At 43.0% G+C, this 24342-nt stretch overlaps 1 protein-coding gene and 1 non-coding gene across 2 annotated transcripts in view; both read left to right on the forward strand.

Annotated features, from left to right (window-relative positions):
• RP2 (RP2 activator of ARL3 GTPase) overlaps window positions 1–12980 on the forward strand; it is a 49998-nt gene extending 37018 nt beyond the window's left edge. Inside the window, exons 4-5 of the mRNA XM_045471026.1 lie at window positions 7862–7947; window positions 10130–12980. Of these exons, the coding sequence (XP_045326982.1) occupies window positions 7862–7947; window positions 10130–10213 (170 nt within the window). The 3' untranslated portion in view covers window positions 10214–12980. The remainder of the gene's footprint in view (window positions 1–7861; window positions 7948–10129) is intronic.
• LOC123595569 lies at window positions 12330–12433 on the forward strand. Its single transcript, XR_006711256.1, has one exon. It is a non-coding gene; the product is annotated as a small nucleolar RNA U13 (small nucleolar RNA).
• Window positions 12981–24342: the final 11362 nt, after the last annotated feature.

A 24342-nucleotide genomic window follows, 5' to 3' on the forward strand; every position in this document is an offset into this window, starting at 1 on the left:
TATCATGTTGTATAAAGTAGTGAGGAGAAGACGTTCTTGTTCTGTTACTGGTCTCAGAGTCAAAGTGTTCAATCTCACCATGAAGAATGATGTTGGTTGTAGGATTCTCATCTATACCTTTTATTAGGCTAAGGGAGTTTCATTCTGTCCCTAGTTTGTTGAATTTTTATCAGGCACGGATGTTGAATTTCGTTGAATGGGTTTTTTTTTTCTGTATTTATTGAGATAATATGTTTTTTTCTTATTATTTAGTCATTTAATCTGGTGAATGACTTTTGTTGATTTTGAATGTTGAGCCAGCCTTGTATTCTTGAGATGAACTCCCTTGATCGTGATAGATTGTCTCTTTAATAAATTGCCAGTTTCAGTTTGCTAATATTTTATTGAAGATTTTTGCATCTTTGTTCATGAGGGACATTGGTCTGTAGTTTTCTTGTAATATCTTTGTCTGACTTTGATATTAGGGTAATGCTGGCCTCATAAAATGAGTTGGGATGTGTCCTTTCTCTTCTATGATCTTGAATAAATTTTGGAGAATTGGTATAATTTCTTCTTTTTTAAGTTTATTTATTTTGAGAGACAGAGAGAGCAGAGGAGGGGCAGAGAGAGAGAGGGAGAGAGAAAATCCCAGGCAGGCTCCATGCTGTCAGTGTAGAGCCCGATGTGGGGCTTGAACTCACGAACCGTGAGATCATGACCTGAGCCAAAACCAAGAGTCGGATGCTTAAACTGGCTGAGCCACCCAGGCGCCCCGGTATCATTTCTTCTTTAAATGTGTGATAGAATTCACCAGTGGAACCATCTGGGCCTGGAGATTTGGGGAGAAAGATTTTTAGAAAGTTTAATTTACTTATTAAATTATTTACTTATTAGTTTACTTACAGGGTACTTAGGGCTATATTTTTCTTTTTGAATGAATTTTGATAGTTTTTGTCCTTCAGGGAACTGTTTCATTTCAGAAATCTAAGTTATCAAATTTATGGACATAGAGTTGTTTATAGTATTTCTTTATTCTTATTAACAACTGTGGGATCAGTAGTGATGTCCCACTTATATTCCTGCTATTAGTAATTTGAGAAGAAGCAGTTCTTTGTTTCACTGATTTTTTTTTTCTATTGCTCTTCCCTTTTCAATTTTATTGTTCTCTGCTCCACTAAGTATTATTTCCTTCCTTCACTTGTTTTATATTTGATTTGCTTCTCTTTCTCTAGTTTCTTAAGATTTAAGCTTAGATTATTGATTGTAGATAATTTCTTTTCTAATACAGTTGATTCTCATTATTCACAGTAGTTATGTTGAGTCACTGTGAGCACTGAGGTAGTGAGTACTGCTCCTAGGAGAAATATGGGGTTAAGTTTCTATAAATCTCTGGTCACAACATTTTTGTCAGTCAACCCATACATAATCTTGTCATAAGTTTGTTTCTATCCAAAGACATCTTACTCAGTATATGTTATGATTCGTTCACATCGAGCCAACAGCACTATATAACTCTTACCAAATGAAGCTTATCCAACAGGTATTTTCTCTGAAAGGCACATCACAGCCTTCCTAAGCTTAGGGACATTAGACAGCACTTTTGCACTACATCTGGGGGCCATTTTAAACAGCAGGATCACCAACAAGGCCCACAAAATGTGGGGCACCTGGGTGGCTCAGTCGGTTAAGTGTCCACTCTTGATTTCGGCTCAGGTCATGATCTCATGGTTCCTGGGATGGAGCCCCGCATTGGGATCTGCTCTGACAGTGTGGAGCCTGCTTGGGATTCTCTCTCTCCCTCTCCCTCTGCCCGTACCCCGCTCACATGCACACGTGCACGCTCTCTCTCTCTCAAAAATAAATTTCAAAGACTTTTAAAAATGTTATTAACCCCCCCCACACACACACACACACAAAATGTGGAAAACACGGCACTGAAACTGTGAAAAGGACACTTGGTTACGGTGTGAGAGCTGAAACAAGAAGGCAGGGGATCGCTTTGTTCAGCTTCACCTGGGAACGTGGGTGTCAGGCAGCTCAAAGCTCTTGCTGCTCTGTGTTTGTCTATGAATGACCATGAGAACACCGCAAGTATTCATTTGGGGGTTACAGATAAATTTTACCAAGTTGGCAAATGTGCACATAAGGAATCTGTGAATAATGAGGATCAACTGTGTATGTATTCAGTGTTAAAAAGTTTCCTTTAAGCACTGCTTTAACTGCATCCTACAAATTTTGACATGTAGTTTTATGTAAGTCACGGCATACTCACTGTGTTTTATAAATCTGAGAATCTCTGTCTTTTTTAAGTTTATTTCTTTATTTTGAGAGAGAGAGAGAGAGAGAGAGAGAGAGAGAGCAGGGAAGGGGCAGAGAGAGAATGGGGGAGAGAGAATACCAAGCAGGCTTTGCGCGATGCCCGATGCAGGGCTTGAACTCACAGTGAGCTCGCTGCAATCAGCCTGAGACTGTCAGCGCGGAGCCCGCTTCACATCCTTTGTCCTCCTCTCTCTCTCTCTCTCTCTCTCTCTCTCTCTGCCCCTTTCCTGCTTGTTCTCTCTCTCTCTCAAAAAAAAAATAAATAAAACTTTAAAAAAACGTTAAATTGGACACTTTAAATTCTTTGTGTTTTGCTGCTTTGTGCTATAATGGCAGAGTTGATTAGTTGTGATGGACACAGTATGGCCCACAAAGCCTAAAATATTTCCTGTCTGGTCCTTTACAGAAAAAGTGTGTTGACCCCTGTTGTAGTTCAGACTATTTTCAGTTTCCCTTGAGACTTTTTACTTGATCCATTGATTTAGACGTATATTGTTTAATTTCCAAACATTTGGACATTGTCCAGATGTGTTTGTTATTTCTAGATTAAAGCTATTACGGTCCAAAAACACACATTATATGATTTCTATTTTCTTATAGCCTGTCTTGGTGACTATTCTGTGTGCATGCAAGAAGAATATATACTCTGCTTTTTGTTTGGTAGAATATTCTATAAATGTCCACTAAGTCAGTTTGGTTGATGGTGCTATTCAGTTCTTCTGTATCCTTCCTGATTTTCTGCCTACTTGTTCTGTGAATTACCGAAGGAGGGAATGTTGAAGTTTCCAACAATAACTGAATTTGTCTATTTCTGTTGTCGGTTCCTATCACATTCTGCCTCATGAATTTTGAAACTCTATTGTTAGATGCATATACATTTAAGATTGTTACGTCTTCTCGTTATTATACAGTGTCCCTCTGTCTCTGATAATCTTCCTTGTTCTGAAATCTACTTTGTCTGAAATATAGCTACTCCAGCTTTCATTTGGTTCTTTAGTGTCTCATCATATATCTTTACCCCTTTTCTTTTAATTTATTGAATTCTGTAGATCTAAAGTGAGTTTTTATAGACAGCATATACTTGGTTCTTGCTTTTCAATCCAATCTGATTTCACGGTTCGTGGGTTCGAGGCCTGCGTTGGGCTCTATGCTGACAACTCAGAGCCTGAAGCCTGCTTCATATTCGGTGTCACTTTCTCTCTCTGCCCCTCCCCCCCTCACGCTCTGCCTCTCTCTCTCTGTCTCAAAAATAAACGTCAAAAAAATTAAAAATGGGCACCTGGGTGGCTCAGTCGGTTAAGCTTCCGACATCAGCTCAGGTCATGATCTCACAGTTTATGAGTTCAAGCCCCGCGTCGGGCTCTGTGCTGACAGCTCAGAGCCTGGAGCCTGCTTCAGATTCTGTGTCTCCTCTCTCTGCTCGCTCTCTCTCGAAGATAAATAAACATTTAAAATTAATTAATTAATTAATTAATTAATTTTAAAAAATAAGACAAATATAGATCATATTTTACTGGGGGTTTCAGAGCAGAGGAATGTCACAATCCCTTTAAAATGTAACTTTTACCACTGTGGTTGCTCTAAGGGGGAAGCAGAGCCTGGCCTGGAAGGCCATTGCTGTAATCTGAGACATGATAGCGATTCATTCCAAGGTCATGTTAGATAACATAGAAGACGGTGTTAGATAGGACATCCAGGCATCTTTTTTGCTTACTTCAAAATCTCAGTTTTTCATGACAGCTCAACTATTTAGATTTAAAGCTACTGCCGACTATTTGATAACATGTTCACACTAAAATACTTTTTTAAAAAGGTAACCAGTGATCTTTATTGACCTCCTAGTTCAGTTTGAAATAATCACAGTAATTGTAGTCACCATCCTTAGACAAGTAGGACTGCTTAAAAAGTGCGTTGTCAGGGGAGTGGGCGGGGATGGGCCAGATGGGGGATGGGCATTAAGGAGGCACTTGTTGGGATGAGCACTGGGTGTCATATGTAAGAGATGAATCACTGGTTTCTATTCCTGAAACCAGTACTACACTGTATGTTAACTTGAATTGAAATACAAATTTTTAAAAAGTACGCTGGCAGTATTGTAGGTTTCTTTTTTAATTTCGGATTATCCACACACGTTAATCAAAACTGCTGCACCCGTCCACCTTTTTGGTTGGTGTTTCTTTGTTGGCAAATTATTTGGTCACTTACTGGAAGTTCATCATAATCTATTTAAAAAAATTTTTTTAACGTTTTTTATTTATTTTTGAGACAGAGAGAGACAGAGCATGAACGGGGGAGGGGCAGAGAGAGAGGGAGACACAGAATCAGAAGCAGGCTCCAGGCTCTGAGCCATCAGCCCAGAGCCCGACGCGGGACTCGAACTCACAGACTGCGAGATCGTGACCTGAGCTGAAGTCAGACGCTTAACTGACTGAGCCACCCAGGCGCCCCCATCATAATCTATTTAAAGAATATCAACTGGGGCACCTGGGTGGCTCCGTTGGTTGAACATCCGACTTCAGCTCAGGTTGTGATCTTGCAGTTTGTGGATTTGAGCCCCCCATTGGGCTTGCTGCTATCAGCTTGAGACTGTCAGCATAGAGCCCACTTTGGATCCTCTGCCCCTCTCCTGCTTGTGCACTCACTCTCTCTCTCTCTCTCTCTCTCTCTCTCTCTCAAAAAATAAATAAAACTTAAAAAAAAAAAAAACGTTGACCTGCACACTTTAAATGCATGGACTTTTAAAAAAAATAAAGAATATCAACCAAGTTGGGGCGCCTGGCTGGCTCAGTCGGTAGAGTACGTGACTCTTTATCTCAGGGTCCTGACTGAGTTCAAGCCCCACATTCAGTGTAGAGCTTACTTTAAAAAAAAATCAACCAAGTTACATGCCTGGGTAATTCCAGCAAAACTGTGTTCCTGAATTCTAGATTATGTTCTCTTTACAGAATATAGGAACTTTCAGTAATAAATGTTCGACTTTAAAAAATGTATCTACTGTATTTTCTTGTAGTGATCCTGAATAAAAGCATAATCTGTTCTACCTTAACTCAAACTTTCCACTGTCTGAAAAACTGAAAACCCTACTTTTATCATCAGCTTTTTCTTTGTTGCATGCCTTTGACTTGTGGGGGGAAAAAAAAAAACCTGGTAAGTTGTCCTGTAGTATGCATGGGTTTGTTTAATTTGTTCCTCTCGAGTTCTTATAGATCAGAAGTCAGAGAAAAGCCTTCTTAAACTCAGGTTTAGTTCCATTTTTGGCAAGACTATTTCACAGATGGTACTATTTCCTGTAGCATTCAATGAGAAGGCATATCATGTCTGGTTGTTGAACTTGTAGCTGATTGATCAATAGGTTCAGGTGGTGATGGCCTTAGCTTGTCATCATAGAGTTTCCTGTCCGTCTTCCCTGTAGGATGCTAAAACCACTGATGATTATCACCTGGATCCAATTTTTATTAGGAGTTATGAAATGATCATTTTCTTTTTTAATTTTTTTTAATGTTTATTTTTGAGAGAGAGAGAGAGAGACAGAGACAGAGTGTGGGTGGGGGAGGGGCAGAGAGAGAGGGAGACACCGAATCGGAAGCAGGCTCCCAGTTCTGAGCTGTCATCACAGAGCCCGACGCGGGGCTCGAACTCATGAACTGTGAGATCATGACCTGAGCTGAAGTCAGGCGCTCAACCGACTGAGCCCCCCAGGCACCCCCAAAATGATCATTTTCTAACCATGTCACTTCCTCTGCATATATTAATGGATGTTAACAGACCTTCTCGTACGCCGTAGCTGTTTGGTTAACTTGAAATACACTTCGTATCAGAAAAGCAGAATAAAGGGAAAATAATTAAGCATCTACTTTCAGAGCAGTGAATTGGTGCCCTAGCAAGCTACCGTGACGTCCAGTGAACTTTCTCTCTTTTCTCAATATCATTTTGAGCTCCTGACTGTTTCTATATCCAGTATGTTTTAATACAAATTGCAGTCATTATTCCTTCTGTGACAGTGTCCCATCTTTGGCAACTGGGAGCCCCTTCAGGCTGGCTCCGGTGTCCTTTTGGTACAACCGTATTGACCTTTGATAGTCTCCTTGCTTTTCGGTTCAACAAGATATTCCAGGTTAATTGTCTCCATTTCTTGCCCCTGACAGAGAACCATGCATTTTTCTGAGCAGACGTTCCCCACTTAACCTTCTTTTCTGTATGTAGCACCTATCTTGATCTATACACTGTGATGCCGAAAAACCCATACTTTGTCCTCTGTATCTAATCGTGCGGTTTACATTTAGACGTTGTGCCGTTTCTGTGTCCGTTGTTTGTATTCAGTCACAAGCCCAGGGCGCTGTGATCTTTCTCCTTGTTCCTGTGTCTTGTCTTATGTATTTCATGGCTTAGTACTTAGTTCCTGTGTCTTGTCTCAGTATTTCATGGCTTAGTACTTCATTGGTCTCCTTTGCCCCATATTTGTTTAATGGGTGTATGTCCTTTTTTTAAGAAACTTACAATTTTCTGGAGGTTAGGACATACCCAGTACTTAGGAGTTGAAAAGCCAGTCTACCAGGGAACATAGTGATAAGTGAATAAATACGAATTGAATCAGAGGACACATTTTGCTTGGCTAACTCATGGCCACCTTGGCCAATAATTTGATACCAGTAGTTCCAGTGCTACATTTAAATCCAAGCCAAACTGAATCATAAATCTTGACGCTAGAACTTAAAGTGCAGGTGATTTCAAAGTATTCAAATGAACGCAAGGGCAAGGAGGCACAACTGCTCTACTCACGGAATGAAAACTGGGAGTCTTTGGTTCTAGAAAAGCACTTTCAGATGGTCATTCCTTTTGGTGCCTGGCCTCAATTCCTACTTGGCCTAGAGTCATTTATTGGTGGCCCACGACGTGGCCGGTAAGTAGGAGCATTGGAAGCCAGGCCGGCTGCCTGGCAAAGCCGACTTGTGGGGACTTGGATTGCTTTTGATCATATTTGTCATCAACCCTTTTGTGTGCTGCTAAAAGAGTGGGCTTTTTGTGGTTTTCATAGAAGAATGAAAACCAGAAAAGCCAGACTACCTACAGCACTTAAAAATGTGACCCTGGTCCTGAAAGAGCACCGAAGCTACCCGTCGTGTGATGAGACCCTGTCAGTCTGCCTGATGATTACAGTTGAAGAAGTAGCTGAAGTGATATGGCCCATCTGTCTACTTCCTTCTTCCTCTTCTCTTACCCCCAAGGAAGAGGCTGGGGAGTCTTCAGAATATAAAGAAGAAAAAGATTCATTTCAGGGGTGCCCGGGTGGCTCAGTCGGTTAAGCATCTGACTCTTGGTTTCGGCTCAGGTCATGATCTCACGGTTTGGGAGATTGAGCCCCACCTCGGGCTCCCGCTGAGCACTGAGCGTGGAGCCTGCTTGGGATTCTCTCTCTCCCTCTTTGTCTGCCCCTCCCGTTTGCAGGTGTGCGTGTGTGTGTGTGCATGCGTGCGTGCGTTCTCTCTCCCTCAAATAAATAAACTTAAAAAAATAAATAGATTTGTATTCCTGTTCAGACAACACATCTTGGGTTTTCTTCTAGGTCCTGTTATTGCCTTGGAGTTCAGTGGAGATGGTGCTGTAGAAGGCTGTCACCTTATTGTCAACGAGATATTCAACGGGACCAAGGTACAAGATTTTATTGACTGTTTCTTTTTTTTTTTTCCTTTATTTATTTTTGAGAGAGAGACAGAGTGTGAGCAGGGGAGGAGCAGAGACAGAGAGGGAGACACAGAATCCGAAGGAAGTTCCAGGCCCCAAGCTGTCAGCACAGAGCCCGACGTGGGGCTCAAACTCACGAACCACGAGATCATGACCTGAGCCAAAGTCGGACGCTCAACCGACTGAGCCACCCAGGCGCCCCTTTATTGACAGTTTCTATTTTAGTCACACCTTTCATTTCATTTCCTTTTCCTCATGGTCAAATAGTGCTTTTTTTTTTTTTTTAATGCCTGTTGTTGCTTGGAATTAAAAAAAAAAAACGGCAGATCATGATTTTTTAGACTCTGTGGTGAATAATTAGGAGCCAAGCTTTGGCTGTTCCTTGCCAAATTAAAATTGTAATAGCTTAAAAGTTTACAAAATAAGAATCTACTAATTTCAAGACCTTCAATAATACATGAGTTTCTAATGTAAAAAAATCTCATTAAATGTCTAAGTCCTTCCTTTTTGGAAAACTCATGATACGCTGAAAAATGTTCCGTTTCTAAGATTATATATACTTTGGACAGATGAGCCTGTTGCTTACTGTTCATTTTGATTTGCTTCAGTAATTCTCCATCAAACATTGAATCTCAGCTATATCTAGAAATCATTACGGGTAGGTAGTTTCTAGATATGTTGATGAGGTTGCTGCAGCTAAGGATTTCAGACTTAGTAACTTAATAGAACTCAAAGACCAAACATATAAGAATATTAAATGAGTGCTGATATAATTATTTTTTAAGAAATATCTGAGATGAAATTTTTGGCTTTGTTGTCTGATCTGGCTTATAGTTTCTTTTTTAAAAAAAATTTTAGCAGTTTTTTTTTTAACATTTGTTTATTATTGAGAGACAGTGTGAGCAGGGGAGGGGCAGAGAGAGAGGGAGACACAGAATCCAAAGCAGGCGCCAGGCTCTGAGCTGTCAGCACGGAGCCTGACACGGGGCTCGAACTCACAAACTGTGAGATCATGACCTGAGCCGAAGTCGGATGCTTGACCGACTGAGCCACCCAGGCGCCCCCATGGCATATAGTTTCTTGAACTTGCATAATTTAAAGAACATTGTCTTTTGTCTCATTTTATCACCACGACAGTCCTAAGGGGAAGGGTAGATGTAATTAGGTTGAATAGAAGAAAATGGAGAAAATGGTTATATGATTTGGAGGTTTTAGATCTGAATGAGTCAGAGATAATCTAATCCAACGTTCCCATTTTACAGGTGTAGAACGTGAGCGCAGAGAGGTTTATTGAACTGTCAGCCTCATACAGCTAGTCTATGAGGAAGCTAGACTAGAACCCAGGTCTCCTCTAATCCCTGGCTGACATTTGTAAAAACGAGTTTTGAAGGGTTCTACTGAGTACTGCTCTACTGATGTTTAGAAAATACGTTATTCAAAATTAGTAATATATCTTTAGCAGCTTTCAGAAAGATAATCTCAAGTTTTGCTCTTTAGCGTGTTGAATTTGTTCTCAGGAAAGAGAAGAAACTAAGAGTTCTTTAAATAGGGGCGCCTGGGCGGCTCAGTTGGTTGACCGACCGGCTCTTGACTTCAGCTCAGATCATGGTCTCACGGTTCGTGGGGTCAAGCCCTGCATCGGGCTCTGTGCTGACAGCATGGAGCCTGCTCGGGACTCTCTCCCTCTATCTCTCTGCCCCTCCCTTGGTCATGCACATGAGGGCGTGTGCGCACACACCGTCTCTCTCTCTCTCTCTCTCTCTTTCTCGATGCTCCTCCCCCGCTCCCGCTCTTTCAAAATAAATGAACATTTTTTAAAAAAAGTTCTTTAAGCCTCTTTATTCAGTGGCTTTCATAACATTGACTGTTGGATATTTACAAAACAGTAACATCCCAAGAGTGATAAAGTACAGCTGAAGTATTATGAAAGCAAAGACCTTAATTACACCGTAAAATGCTTTTAAAAGAGTTCAGTGTGCATTATAGCTACTGAAACTGTGTTCTATGGATTCTACAGAATACTGGTTAAATATTATAGACGATGTACTTGAATTTCTTTTAATAGCAAGCTTGTTCTGCAGATGACGTGGGCTTTGGAATTTGGGGATTACTGGTATTTATTTTTTTGCTTCTTTTGTATTTAAAATAGATGTTTGTATCCGAAAGCAAGGAGACAGCGTCTGGAGACGTAGACAGCTTCTACAACTTTGCTGACATACAAATGGGAATATGAAGTGCAACATGGAACCAAGGACTTGATATTAAGCCCTTTTTAAATTGTGTGTTAGCGGTTTTTACTAATGTTAAAACTGTCAAAGCGTACTTTTAAATAAACTGTTGAATACTGCATTATTTACTTCAGGTTCGAAAACAGTTCGTTTTGGGGGCGCCTGGCTGGCTCAGTCGGTAGAGCGTGCGGGTCTTGATCTCAGGGTCGTGAGTTCAAACCCCGCACTGGGCGTGGAGCCTACTAAAAATAACAGAACAACAACAACAAGTTCATTTTAAGTTAAGTAGTTTTCATCAGCTTAAAAACTACTTGGCCCACTTCAATAAGCTTGCAGTTTTGTTTCTCTGCTGAGGATACTGTCATTAGGACATAGAAGTGGCTAGCAGTTCATCATTTTAATCCTAATTAGATATTCTTTCAAATCCCTAAGAATTTAAGCTTTCCTCAGTGCTCCATACTATCGTTTGAGAATACATTCCATTGCTTCTTTTCTTCTTTAATTTAGAGAGATTTGTTACTAGCTGATCGATTAGAATGAACCTCTGCACATTTGTTTTCACGTATTCATATTCGGTTAAATAATTGCTTCCTAGTTGCATAATACGACAAATGAGATTTTGTACGTGGAATTGAGATAATGCTTTGTAAATTGAATTTTTTTTTAACAAATAGGTATTTGACGACCAGTTTTGCAATTAACTCTACTAACTGATGTTGGTATAGCTGTTTAAAGACTACTTCGTGAGTAGTAGGATTATCTGAATAAATTCCACGCCGTGTCGTTTTTTTACTACAACTGCTAGATACCCTCTTCTGCTTCTTGGTGAGAAAATGTATATGCAACACTAAAAGCACAGGAACCCCGTCACCGGCAGTTTTCAGAAAGGCGAAATCACCTGCTTGTGTGGGTCATCAGAAGGATGAGAACGAAACCTTGTGACATTCAGGTACGAAATGCTTAGTCACGATGAAAAGCTATGCAGGTTATTAAAAAACTAGATCAATTTGATGGCCAGTAGATACACCGCTCACCAAGTTCTGTTCACGTATGACGAAATTCCTTCGACTGCTTTAAAGCACTATTTTCCAAATCAACCTGACTGTAATAATTTCCCAGGAGGTAGGGGAGAGCTACGGGTTTAAAAACCCACATTCCTGGGCCCAGTCCCCAGATACACCGATTCAGTCTCCGGGGGAAACCTGGCGGTGAGGAGTTTGCCGTAATCTGAAGTGATCAGTTCAGAAGATGTTGATGGGGTGACCTGAAGAGAAGGGGCTGAGCCTGCCATGCACACCACATTTATTTAGCAGCTAATAGGAAATTAGCTTTCATAGCTCTATTTTTAAAAGGAACCTTAAATTTAAATCTATTTTGGTAAACCAAGACTGAACATAGCCACTTATTAAAAATGCCTCTTATGATTGTTACTAAAAATGTACTTTCGTGTGTTAACTGCTTTTGGATACTTGCAGATTAATTTATAACTACTACATTGAACTGTGTGTGGATGTTCAGAAATAACGCAAAGACTTTTCACTTTAATAATATTGAGGGGCGCCTGGGTGGCTCAGTCAGTTGAGCGACCGACTTCGGCTCGGGTCACGATCTCCCGGTTTGTGAGTTCGAGCCCCGCGTCGGGCTTTGTGCTGACAGCTCGGAGCCCGGAGCCTGCTTCGGATTCTGTGTCTCCCTCGCTCTCTGCCCCTCCCCCACTCATGCTCTGTCTCTCTCTGTCTCAGAAATAAATAAACATTAAAAAAATTTTTTTTAATTAATAATATTGACCACCTCCCCTATGTCTGGCCTCGTGGTAGCCATAGCATTGTGTCATTTTGGTCTTTTGTAAGAGCATTCTATACTACCTACTCAGCCTCTCCTTAAATCCGAATGATTTCATAAGATGCAAATAAGAATTGGTGACAGGTTTAACATCATTTCGCTCATAATTCACAAGCTTTGCAATTAGTGGTCAGAGGGCATTAACTTTTCCCGTAGTTAGGCCAAATTAATTGTATTCCTTCTGATCATTAATTAAATGGCGATCATTATTCAACCCCATTATTCACACTTTAAAATGATTGCAGTACTTTTTGTTTTTCAAAAATATAATCCAGAAAGATTCTTTTGTAGTCCATAAGCGTGATGATTAGGTATTCATGCCGCTGTGTGACATGTGCCTCCCTCCAATCCTGCTATGACCTCGGCACATTACCCATGTGATGTGAAAAAAAAAATCACACAACGTTACGCAAAGCTGTAAGCTGAGTTCTTTATTTTATCTATGGCATTTTGGCAAAAAAAAAAAAAAAACCCTCAGGAATATAACACATAAGGGAGATGGGAATTTTAAAATATCTACTAAATTTAGGATCTATTAACCAAAGCCTAAAATTTTATATTCTTCAGTTGGACGAGAGCTTTTACCTAAGTAAGCTTCATTTGTCTTTAAGGACAGTCATTTGACTTCTGAATGTTTGAAAAGGTTTTTAAAAAGTCGTGCTACGGTTGTTCTTTCTATAATTCTAAACTCTGATAGTAGTTATCCTACATTTAATTTGTGAATAGGTTTTGAATTCATGAACATTTATTAGCAATGAAAAATTAGTAATTTTATTAAGTTATACATGTTTAAACGTTATATTAGCTCATTTCTCTTGTGTGATCAGTACTGCTGTTCTGGCTTCTGTATATTTCTGCCTAGCTTTTGTATGTAATTTATGCCTAGTGTTTATAAAATGTGATTTGTAATAAATGTTGTTAAAATGAAAATGGCTGGGGTGCCTGGCTGGCTCAGTCGGTAGAGTGTGCGACTCTTGATCTCAGGGTCGTGAGTACAAGCCCCACGTTCGGGGGGTAGTGTTTACTTTTTAAAAAAATTTTTAAATGAAAATGCCTTAACACTAATTTTTCGAGTGCACTTCTAAAACATACATTTACTTGTATGTGTGCCAAGATGTGACCATGGCACATATTTTTTAATGATAAAGGTAAAATAGACTGGTCTAATCTCTGTCTTATGCTAATGAGAAACAAGCTGTGTGCCGTGTGTGTGTGTGTGTGTGTGTGTGTGTGTGTGTGTGTATACACAAAGCACTCTAGAGAAATGCAAAGGAAGCAGAAAACTTGTTTTAATCTCAGGAATTCCCAATATAATGTTTCCTTTGTTAAAAGATACATTTTCTTATGATTCAATATCTACTAAGATTAGGCATTTCTCTCTTTCATATTTAAGAAAATAATGAATTGTTTGTGATATAATTTCTTTCAGGTTTATACAAATGGACCTTATTTTTAAGTTACTACCAGATTGGGGTGCCTGGGTGGTTCAGTCGGTTAAGCATCCGACTTCGGCTCAGGTCATGACCTCATGGCTCGTGAGTTTGAGCCCCGCGTCAGGCTCTGTGCTGATGCCTTGGAGCCCGGAGCCTGTTTCCGATTCTGTGTCTCCTTCTCTCTCTGCCCCTCCCCTACTCATGCTCTGTCTCTCTCTGTCTCTCAAAAATAAACAAACATTAAAAAAATTACTACCAGATTTACTAGCTTTTTGTACTCAACCTCTCCCCCCTCCCCCTGCCCCCGAGCCCATAAAGTACTGAAACTGTAGATTGGTTAGTTTTTAAAATAACATTTTTTCTATGTATGAAGCTTCTCCATGTGCATTTAAAACATGGGGGGGGGGGGAGACAGAAATGTACAAGACAATAGAAAAATTCCTTCCTATTTATTGGATAATTCTCGCTGCGTGGAGTTTAGATCTTATTTTTCTCATTTAAAAGGGACATATTTAGGGGCGCCTGAGTGGCTCAGTTGGTTAAGCGTCTGACTTCAGCTCGGGTCATGATGGCACTGTTGGTGAGTTCAAGCCCCACATCAGGCTCTGTGCTGACAGCTCAGAGGCTGGAGCCTGCTTTGGATTCTGTGTGTGTGTGTGTGTGTGTCTCTCTCTGCCCCTCCCCCACTCATGCTCTATCTCTCTCTCTCTCAAAAGTAAGCATTAAAAAAATTTTTTTTAAAAAAAGGGACGTATTTAACTGTGTTCCCTATAGGAAGAAACGATACTGTCATTAGGGTATGATTACTCCTTCAAAATCCATCCTGGAAACTAATTTATCCTTTAAAAGCATAACACTAAAAAATGTGAATTTTAGTTATGAAAACCTTTTTGTTCTAAAAATGGAGTCATTCACTGTTGACTTGGGTTTTCTTCTCTGGTAGATCGTGTTGGAGGGGTTGGCAATCAGTCTTACACAGTAAGCCTTTAAACTACGTACTTCTCTCTTGACATTTTGGCTTTTAGTGGCAAACTCCAGCAAGATGATCAGAAAAGCAATCTCTTCCTTTTCCAGTGTTTGGGGGCTTTCCTGGTGAGGGCAGGTGCTCACGTATAAGTAGGTGGCGAGGGGGGCAGGAGCACAGGTCGGCGAAGTCCCAGCCTTGGCACTTGGGTTCTGATCCCCGCCCCCCACCCAGTGGGGTCCTGCCTTCCCCACTGAAGTTTAATGTGGTGCACTTGTAATCATACTACTGAGAGGTAGCTGGCAAGTGGTATGACAAGTAATTAAATGATGTTCATAAAGTGTACCTGGGAAAGAAGACATACTTTATGAATGGTAAGTATTCATAAAGCGAGAATGGTGTTCTTTTCAAGTAGTTCAGCTGGGTAGCCATACACCCACCTACAAATGAGCGACTGAATAGGAGAAACCATGTATAAGAGGCTGTTAAGACTTAAGTGCTGTTTTGTTTTTTCCTTTGCTTTTTTCTCTTTTTTTTTAATTTGTAATTTTTTTTTTTTTTTTGAGAGAGAGAGAGAGCATGAGCTGGGAAGGGTCAGAGAGAGAGGAAGACACTGAATCCGAAGCAGGCTCCAGGCTCCGAGCTGTCAGCACAGAGCCTGACGCGGGGCTCGAACCCACCAACCACGAGACCATGACCTGAGCTGAAGTCCGACACCCAACCGACTGAGCCACCCAGGCCCCCCTCTTTTTTTTTTTTTAACATTTATTTATTGTTGAGAGAGAGAGACAGAGTTCGAGCAGAGGAGGGGCAGAGAGAGAGGGAGACACAGAATCCAAATCAGGCTCCAGGCTCTGAGCTGTCAGCACAGAGCCCGATGTGCCAGGCTTGAACCCACGAACCGCGAGATCATGATCCAGAGTTGGATGCGTAACAGACTGAGCCACCCAGGTGCCCCCTAAGTGCTGTTTTCTTATGGTTGACGTACTTACATTTGTCAAATGTAGGTCAATTTGTCAGGCTCATTAATAAAACCTTTTGGGGCGCCTGGGTGACTCAGTGAAGCAGCCAACTCTTGATTTTGGCTCAGGTCATGATCTCACGGTAGCGAGATCGAGCCCCGTGTCGGGCTCCTCACTGACAGTGCGGAGCCTTTTCAGTATTCTCTCTCCCTCTCTCTCTACCCCTCCCCTGCTCGTGCTCTCTCTCAAGATAAATAACCAAAAAAAAAAAAAAAAAAAAAAAACACACACACAAAAACCAAAAAACCTTTTATAGTTGTCCCTATGTATGTACACCTAACCCCAGCTGGTCCGCCTGAGACCCCGTGAACACCAACCCTAGTCCCCTTCACAGCCCTCGTTCCACTCCGAGATGAAAGAAACCATCAAGAACCAGGAGAAACTCGCCTAACTCCAGGCACAGTGCGCATTGGTGGAAAAGCAACCGCTCGCCCAAAGAAGATGGTTCATACAACAGCTATAACAGGGCCACCTGGGTGTCGGTTAAGCGTCTGACTCTTGATTTCCTGCTCAGGTCATGATCTCGCGGTGGTGACATCGAACCCAGCCTCGGGCTCCACGCTGATCACGGAGCCTGCCTGAGATTCTCTGTTTCTCCTTCTACCCCTCCCCCTGCTCTCTAAAATAAATAAACAGGGCCACCTGGGTGGCTCAGTCGGTTAAGCATCCGACTTCAGCTCAGGTCATGATCTCGCGGTTCATGGGTTCAAGCCCCCGCGTCAGGCTCTGTGCTGACAGCTCAGAGCCTGGAGCTTTCTTCGGATTCTATGTCTCCCTCTCTCTCTGCTCCATCCATCCCCACTCATGCTCTGTCTCTCGAAAATAAATAAACATTAAAAAAATTTAAAATAAAAAGAACAGCTAAAAGCAGATGAAAAAACCTTCAGCTCTCCTTAAAGGAGTCAGGGGTAAACAATACCATATTGAAAAGGTGAATATGTTCACAAGCCAAGTTAAAGATAAAGATTCCCCAAGATCAAGTTGTGGGGAATTGTGATGAGGCTTCTGAGAACGAAGCACCCTGAATGGAGTCAACTGCTGAAGGAGATACGACTTGAGCAAGTTACTGGGAGCCGCTATTTTCTATAATGGCTGCTTATTAACATTTTGTTTATAGATGTGATCAACCCTGTATCTCTCCTATTTTTAAGCCCAAGCCCCTTGAACACTTCCGCTCTTTTCAGTCTGGGCTGGTACTCCATTCATTCTTTGCTGCTAGTTAAGCTGAAGAAACCTGGAAATAAAGTTTGAAACAGGGTTAATAAAGCTCCTTGCCTTGGGGCGCCCGGGTGGCTCAGTCGGTTAGGCGCGGACTCTCGCTTTTGGCTCAGATTGTGATCTCATGGTTCGAGGGTTCGGGCCCTGCATCAGGCTCTGTGCTGACGGCACAGAGCCTGCTTGGGATTCTGTCTCTCTCTCAAAAATAAACATTAAAAAAAGAATATTTTAAAAATAATAAAGTTTTTGCCTTTATTAAATAAATAAATAATCAAACCTTTTATACTATTTCACCCTAACTTCCAAACAGATCCTACGTTAAGCGATTTTAAAGTGTATCTCATTAGAGTCATCTGGTTTTAGTCCTTTGAAGGATCTGGACATTTTCAGTCCCTTATCTTGCAGATGAGAAAGTCAAGGGTCAGAAAGTACAATCACTGGGGGCGCCTGGGTGGCTCAGTCGGTTGAGCGTCCGACTTCAGCTCAGGTCATGATCTCACGGTTTGTGAGTTCAAGCCCCGCGTCTGGCTCTGTGCTGACAGCTCGAAGCCTGGAGCCTGCTTCGGATTCTGTGTCTCCCTCTCTCTCTTTCTCTGCCCCTCCCCTGCTTGCACTCTGTCTCTCAACAAAAACTAAATGCTAAAAAATATTTAGAAAGTTTAATCACTGGGGCACCTGGGTGGCTCAGTGGTTGAGCCCGCTACTCTCGATCTCCGCTCAGGTCATGATCTCTGGGTTCGTGGGTTCCAGCCCCGCATCGGGCTCTGTGCTGACAGCACGGAGCCTGCTTGGGATTCTGTACCTCCTTCTCTCTGCCCCTCCCCTGCTGTGCTCTCTCTCTCTCAAAATAAATAAACTAAAAAAAATTAAAAAAAAAAAAGTTTAATCGCTGAACTACAGCGACTAAATCCCTTGACTTTCCCCCCAGATCACCGGGAAAACGAGTCTCAACTCACCTGTCTTCTATATGATGCCTCTTTGAACTCTCATTTCCTCCTCAGTGCTCATGCAGTACTCTAAATAGATTTCCGAGTACCTGTAACACTTTATTCTATTTCCTTACCCACTTTTCCCTCGCATTCAAAGTGCGATCTGTGGACCAGCCTCACCTGCATCACCTAGAGCTGGTCGGAATCTCAGGCCCCGCTGCAGATCTGTCGAGTAAGTTTCTACGTTTTAACAATGTTCCCGGGATTCATACGGACATTCAGGTTTGAGAAGCTCTGTCCTAGACCACTAGTTCGTCAAGCGCTGGAATCAAGGCTTAGAAATCTTTGCGTTCCTAGAGAGCAGCGTAGGGGCCAGTAATATGATCTATAATTCAATAAATGTTTTTAATTGAATGACACAATCCAGTGGTTTACTCTCCTCTCCTCGATTGCCTTTGGAACAAACACCATTTTTTTCTATATCTACACCCCCCCCCCCACCGCTGCTCTGTGTTATAATAGTAAACCCCGGTGTCTGCCCACTTCAGGCTCCACGGAAGCTTCGAGAGCTTCAGGGGAATTTGCTGGAAACAGAGATAAGAGCGCATCAGTTTCTGACTGAAAATTTCTTCCGCTGTGTATTCATATTCCAATTTGTTTATTCAATTAGGAAATAAGTTGCAAAAAAAAAAAAAAAAAGCCTAAGTAGTGATTTGTAGATGTTGGGGCTGAGTTGGGGGGAAAAAAAAAAAAGCTGCTTGCTTTGGGTTTATGGAGGAAAGCTAGTCAGTCTCAGATCTGTTACCCTCCCTCTTTATTTCTTGACATCTTCCCACTTCTTGTGTTCAGGGACGAGCTTGTGGCCACCATCAATAAAACACGGGCAGGACTGTCCAGGGAAGTGTTCAGTGTTGCTATAAATCTGGGGATGGGGGGCGCGAAATATGGCGGTGACAACGACTTTTACTTCTTTCCTGGAACAAAGGCTTAATTATAGATGTAAAATTTGAAAGAAAAGTAAAACCCTAAGCGCCCACGCTACCCTTTATTTACTTTAAGTGGTTTTTCTTTCTGTTTCCTTAGTAGAAAATAATGATGTCTTCATATGAGACTTCGCTGTCATTTCCTATAGGGAGAAAGCGTTTCTTTGCATTTAGTCGGTATAGACCAGGATTCAGATGGCATATGATCACTCCCTTCCTGTTACTGTTGTCAAGGTGATAAAAGAGAAAACAGAACGCCTGCATAAATGCGAGGCTCAGGTTGGAAAAGTCAGAGGTTTTGTAGCTTGAACCAGGGCTCAGCTTGAGATGAAAAAAAAAAAAAAATGTGCTGACCGCCTTTATACATCTTTGCTCAAGTGTATTTTATTTTAAATCGTTTGGTGTTGACATGTACTTGTAAAGCGAAATAAATGATTGAAGGCTATATGGCAACGGGGCAGCGTTTTTGAGGCGTATATGGCATTCCTCATAGTGAATCTGACAGGACTACGTATAGGTGCTGTCCTGATTATTGTTATAATGACGTTAAATACAGGTGACCCTTCAACAACATGGCTTTGAACTGTGCAGATCCACTCCTCCGCAGATTTTTTTTTTTTTATAAATACAGTACGGTACTGTACATGTATTTTCTCTCCCTTAAAATGTTCTTTTCTCTAGCTTCCTTTGTTGTAAGAATATAGTATATAATACACAGAACATATAAAATGTGCTGATCGACTGTTTGTTACCACAGTAAGGCTTCTGGTCAACAGGAAAGCTATTGGCAGTTAAGGTTGGGGCGGGGGGGGGGGGAGTCAAAAGTTATACTGGATGGGGGGGCCGGCACCCTTGACCCCTACATTGTTCAAGGGTCAGCTGTATAAGGAAAATGGTAAACCGTGGTATATATAGTAAATAGATGCTCAGAATGTTCTAGTGCCCTTCCTTCACCCTCATAAAACTCATTTCTAGGAGTGAATTTTTAAAAATTGTGGTAAAAAGGGGCATTTTTATGGGATAATGTTGCGTTCCCCCTGCCCTCTCCCCCACCTCAATTGTATGTGAGGAGGTACCTCCCACCTTATTTGAAGGGGCAGAAATATTTCTTTTTAATTTTTAATGTTTATTTATATTTGAGAGAGAGAGAGAGAGACAGAGAGAAGGAGTGATAAGGGGAGTGGCAGACAGAGAGGGAGACACAGAATCCGAAGCAGGCTCCAAGGCTATGAGCTGTCAGCACAGAGCCCGGCGCGGGGCTCGAACCCACAAGCCGTGAGATCATGACCTGAGCCGAAGTCGGAGGCTTAACCGACTGACCCATCCAGGCGCCCCTACAAACCTCTGTTTTTATGATCGAGGACACTGAAGCTTACGGAGGTTAGCTAAGTTGACTGTGGTCAAACAGGTGCTAGGAGCATAGTCTAGACAAGGCCAGAGAGAGCAGATTAACTCCAAAATCCATGCTCTTAACCATCGCACGGTACCGCTCAGCAATGATAACAATAGTAAAAATGATTGCAGCTGTTTATTGAGCACCTGCTATGACGGCCGGGCACTGTGTTCAGGACTTTGCATACATTAAGCCGCTTGGCCTTCACATCAAATATACGAAGGCTGTGTTATCGGTCCCGTTTTGCCAGACAAAGAGATCGAAAGTTAGGCCTAGCACCTCATTCGTTTAGGGTCGCCCGTTTGAGATTGGTAAGTGGGGGTACCCTAAAGGATGAGATCAATACGGTTCAGGATGCGTTTGGCCAGGGTACGGCAGAACCTGAATCCGGCCCCGATGCCCCGCTTCCAGGGGGTCTCCCAAGGGAAATCTATGCTCAGAGGATAAAACAAACCATAGCGTCCCTTTATTATTAGCTGGGGCCTTGGCCCCAAACTCCAGTGTATCCCACCATAAGGAGTGAGGCCATGAGCCACCACTGCAATTTCCCATGCCCGATAGGCCTGAGGCCTCCAAAGTCCACATTCTAGGCTTGGTTCTTCCTCCACTGAGGTGACAAGGCCCTGGCTAGGGGGGTTAGGGGAAAGAAAGACCGTTTGTCTTGACGCCTGGGAGTCTCTGCCCCCAGAACAGAGCTGCTGCAAAGGAAGGGCGAGTGAAATGGCCCTTCCAGACAGAAGATGGAGACAAACCTATACGAACCACTTAGCTCTTTGCTCCTCTGTAAGTGCCACCCACTGTGGCTGTGGTTCAACCCAGTGTTCTAGAATCTTCCCCGTCCAGATCAGCACTCCTTTTTGGGGTGGTGGCGATGGGGGTGAGAGAGGAGAAGAGTAACCCCGAGCTTCCTGCCCCCTCAAGACCAGCATTAGTAAATAGCACATAGTAAACGGTAGAGCCGAGGTTAAAACTAACGTCTGTCTCTTAACCACTATTCCAGAGGGAGAGGCATATCCAAAGTCCTTGTGGGTATGGGTCAAAATACATATGACTGGGACACCTGGGTGCCTCTGTCGGGCGAGCGTCCAGCTTCGGCTCAGGTCATGATCTCACGGTTCGTGAGTTCGCGCCCCGTGTGGGACTCTGTGCTGACAGTTCAGAGCCTGCTTCGGATTCTGGGTCTCCTTCTCTGTCTCTGTCTCTCTCAAAATTAAGTCAACATTAAAAAAAAAAAAAACAAACAATAAAAAAACTAACGAAAAAAGCAAATAAAAAATAAATCGCACTTTTCATCACTCTCATGTGCTTTCAAATGTCTCCAAGCTGCCACAAAATGTATTGCATGTTTTCCAGCCCGTGGGTGTGAAACGTAGAACCAAATAATATTCGGGTAATACACCTGTACCCAGATGCACTGTGTGTTCATTTGCTCCTTCACTGATACGTCCACTAGGTTATTCGTTAACTTAAAAAGGGAAAGGTCATTTGGTGCCAGGTACCATCCTCGTGATGACGAACGCCGCTCTCCACCCTCCGCGAACTCGTTGAGCGTGGCTCCCGGGGCCAGGCACCGTGCGAGACCCCTTTCCTCCCACTTGGTTGACACGCCGTCCCCTTTGGCCGGCTCATTTCTTTTCTCTGCCCTTCCTTGTCTGCCCTGCACCTCTGCTGTCATCAGGGGACAGAGCTCCGCCTGGGGTCCTCTGCCTCCCTCACACGAACTTTTCTCACACCTTCGACCGGCACCCCTAAGCCCAGCCATTCCCCTGAATTCCACCTTCAACCCCCCGCAGTAGGTTCGTTGAAGAGCCTGACGGTCTCGCTCCGAGTCTCACCATCTACCAAACTGAACTCCTCGCGCTCCTCCTTCCCAGATGGTCTCCCTGACCTGGCATCCTCATTTCCGCGGATGGCACGCAATTGTCTGAGTCCTACCATTGACCTGTGGGGGGTCATCTTAGCATGTGGCTTTTCTTTTTGTCACCCCCACGAGGCAGTTCTTAAGCAGCCTCGTTGCTGAAATGCTCTCATCTTCATCCTCTCCTTTTCATGTTCATCCTCGCCAACCTAACGTGGGCCATGGTTACTACTGTCAGCCTCCTTGCTGGGGCGCCTGCTGAAGATCCCTGCTTGCTTCTTGCCACGCGTCGCATACACGGCAGGGCAAAAGAGCTAAATCGTTAGGAGCATGGCCCCTGGGGGTGCTTTTGTTATTAGTTTTGTATCGTCTTGTGACATCTTCTATTCTGGCACTCTTAAATCATTTCATTTTCTCCCAAACTAGATTGTCAGCTTTTTAAAAAATTTAAAAAAAATTTTTTTTTCTTTAATGTTCGTTTATTTTTTGAGAAAGCGCGAGCGGGGGAGGGGCAGAGAGAGAGGGAGACACAGAATCCGAAGCGGGCTCCAGGCTCCGAGCGGTCAGCAGAGCCGGACACGGGGCTCGAACTGACACTCCACAAGATCATGACCTGAGTCGAAGTCGGACGCTTAACAGACTGAGCCACCCAGGCGCCCCTAGGCTGTCAGTTTTTTGAGTAAGCTGCATAACGCGTGCCCTTGTGTTGAAGCCCGGGACCACTTTCTTAACAAAAGCAACATCAAAAACTGAGCGGCAACTGACATGCCAGGTACTTTCATAAAATTAACCTTGGTATAGCCCACAGTGACTATCACACGATGTGGAGATAAGCCAACAGATACTTATCTGTTTGAAGAGCTCAGTCGTCCATTTTAGCCATTTGATATCCTGTCAAATAGGGCACGATCCGTGGAAACTGGTCTTTGCTTAAATTCCTCTCTCCCTGCCTGGAATCCCTTGATCACTCTCCCCCTTCCCTCCCTCCCCCTTACCCCAAAGCTTCACATTCTGCCCCTTCTTCAGGACTGGCCCGAGTTCTGTATCCTCCAGGAAGCCCCTGACCCCTGGTCATTTGAACCGGTCATGTCAGAGTTGCACCGAACAACAGTGTGGACATGAGAATCCTCAGACCTGGATTTGATGTACAATTCTGCTACATATTTCCTGGGTAGCTCTCCACAAGCTGTGTTAGGTCTTCAGTTTTCTCATCTGTAAAATGAGACTTATGATGGCTTTGCAGTTATTTTGAAGTATTCAGGGAAATAAAAGTAAGTAAGAGGGCTAGCCTCAGCGTTAGTTTTTCTCTTTGATCATACCAAAACCTTGGAGTTTTACTTTTCTCGTGTCTTATTTTTCCAGAATGATGCAAATAAGTCCTGTTTGGATGAGTACAAACATGTTGGGGGCGGGGGGGGGGCTCTGCTACTCTAATACCTGCCACTCGATCGAGAACTTCTTTTGAATATCTATGAGCAGTGAACCTATGAGCTGAAACAGTAGGGTGTGTGTAGGAGGACAGAGGAAACTGTTAGCAGGGTACCAAAAAAAAAAAAAAGAAGAAGAGGAAGAAGAGGGGGAGGAGAAGGAAGACGATGATGCTGGGTCTCACGTAACACAGTCTTTTTTGTTAATGTTTACTTATTTTTGAGAGCCAGGGAGAGAGAGAGCGTGAGCGAGGGCGGGGCAGAGAGAGAGAGGGAGGCACAGACTCCAAAGCAGGCTCCAGGCTCTGAGCTGTCAGCACAGAGCCCGACGCGGGGCTCGAACTCACGAGCCGGGAGACCATGACCTGAGCCGAAGTCGGGCGCCTAGCCAACTGAGCCACCCGGGCACCCCTCATGTAATGCAGTCTTGCAGTAGGCAGATAGTCAGCCAAGCAACTCCATGATGTGTGTAAGACCCTAGGCTCTCTCTTCCTGCCCTGCTCTCCTAAACTTGTAGCTTTTTCTTTGCACCAGTAAGATGGGTCTCATCATCCAGGATCGTGACTGCATTCCAAGTAGAAAGAATGGAGAAGGTGAATGGCAAAAGGCCAGCTGAGTCTGTCCTCTTCGTCAAGAAAACAGTAACTTTCCCAGAAGCCTTACTCAGTAGACTTCTACTCTTCTCTCTCGTTTGCCGGGGCTGGATCACATGGCCACCTGAACTTTCTAGGGAGGCTTGCAGAGGTGAGTATTCTTCCTGAGCACATCATCTCCTTGGGAAATGGAGGTTCTGACGGTGAAGGTGAAAAGGATGCGTACTGGGTAAACAACACCCAGTATTTGCCACAGGAAGCTTACCATCTGTTCAGTTAGGATACACCATGAACAGATGGGGGGAGAAAAGGCTAAGAACATTTCCAAAAGTAACCAAAAGGTTTCCGCAGAGGGAAAAAGAATGGGCTGAAATCATTTGGCTGAGGTCTCACGGGGAAGTAAATTCCTAAGAAGCTTCCAAAGAACTTTCGGAACAAAATTATTGCTGTTGTGATTAAAACGAACGCTGGC

This window comes from Leopardus geoffroyi, chromosome X, assembly GCF_018350155.1.
Source record: "Leopardus geoffroyi isolate Oge1 chromosome X, O.geoffroyi_Oge1_pat1.0, whole genome shotgun sequence".
Taxonomy (NCBI): Eukaryota; Metazoa; Chordata; class Mammalia; order Carnivora; family Felidae; genus Leopardus; species Leopardus geoffroyi.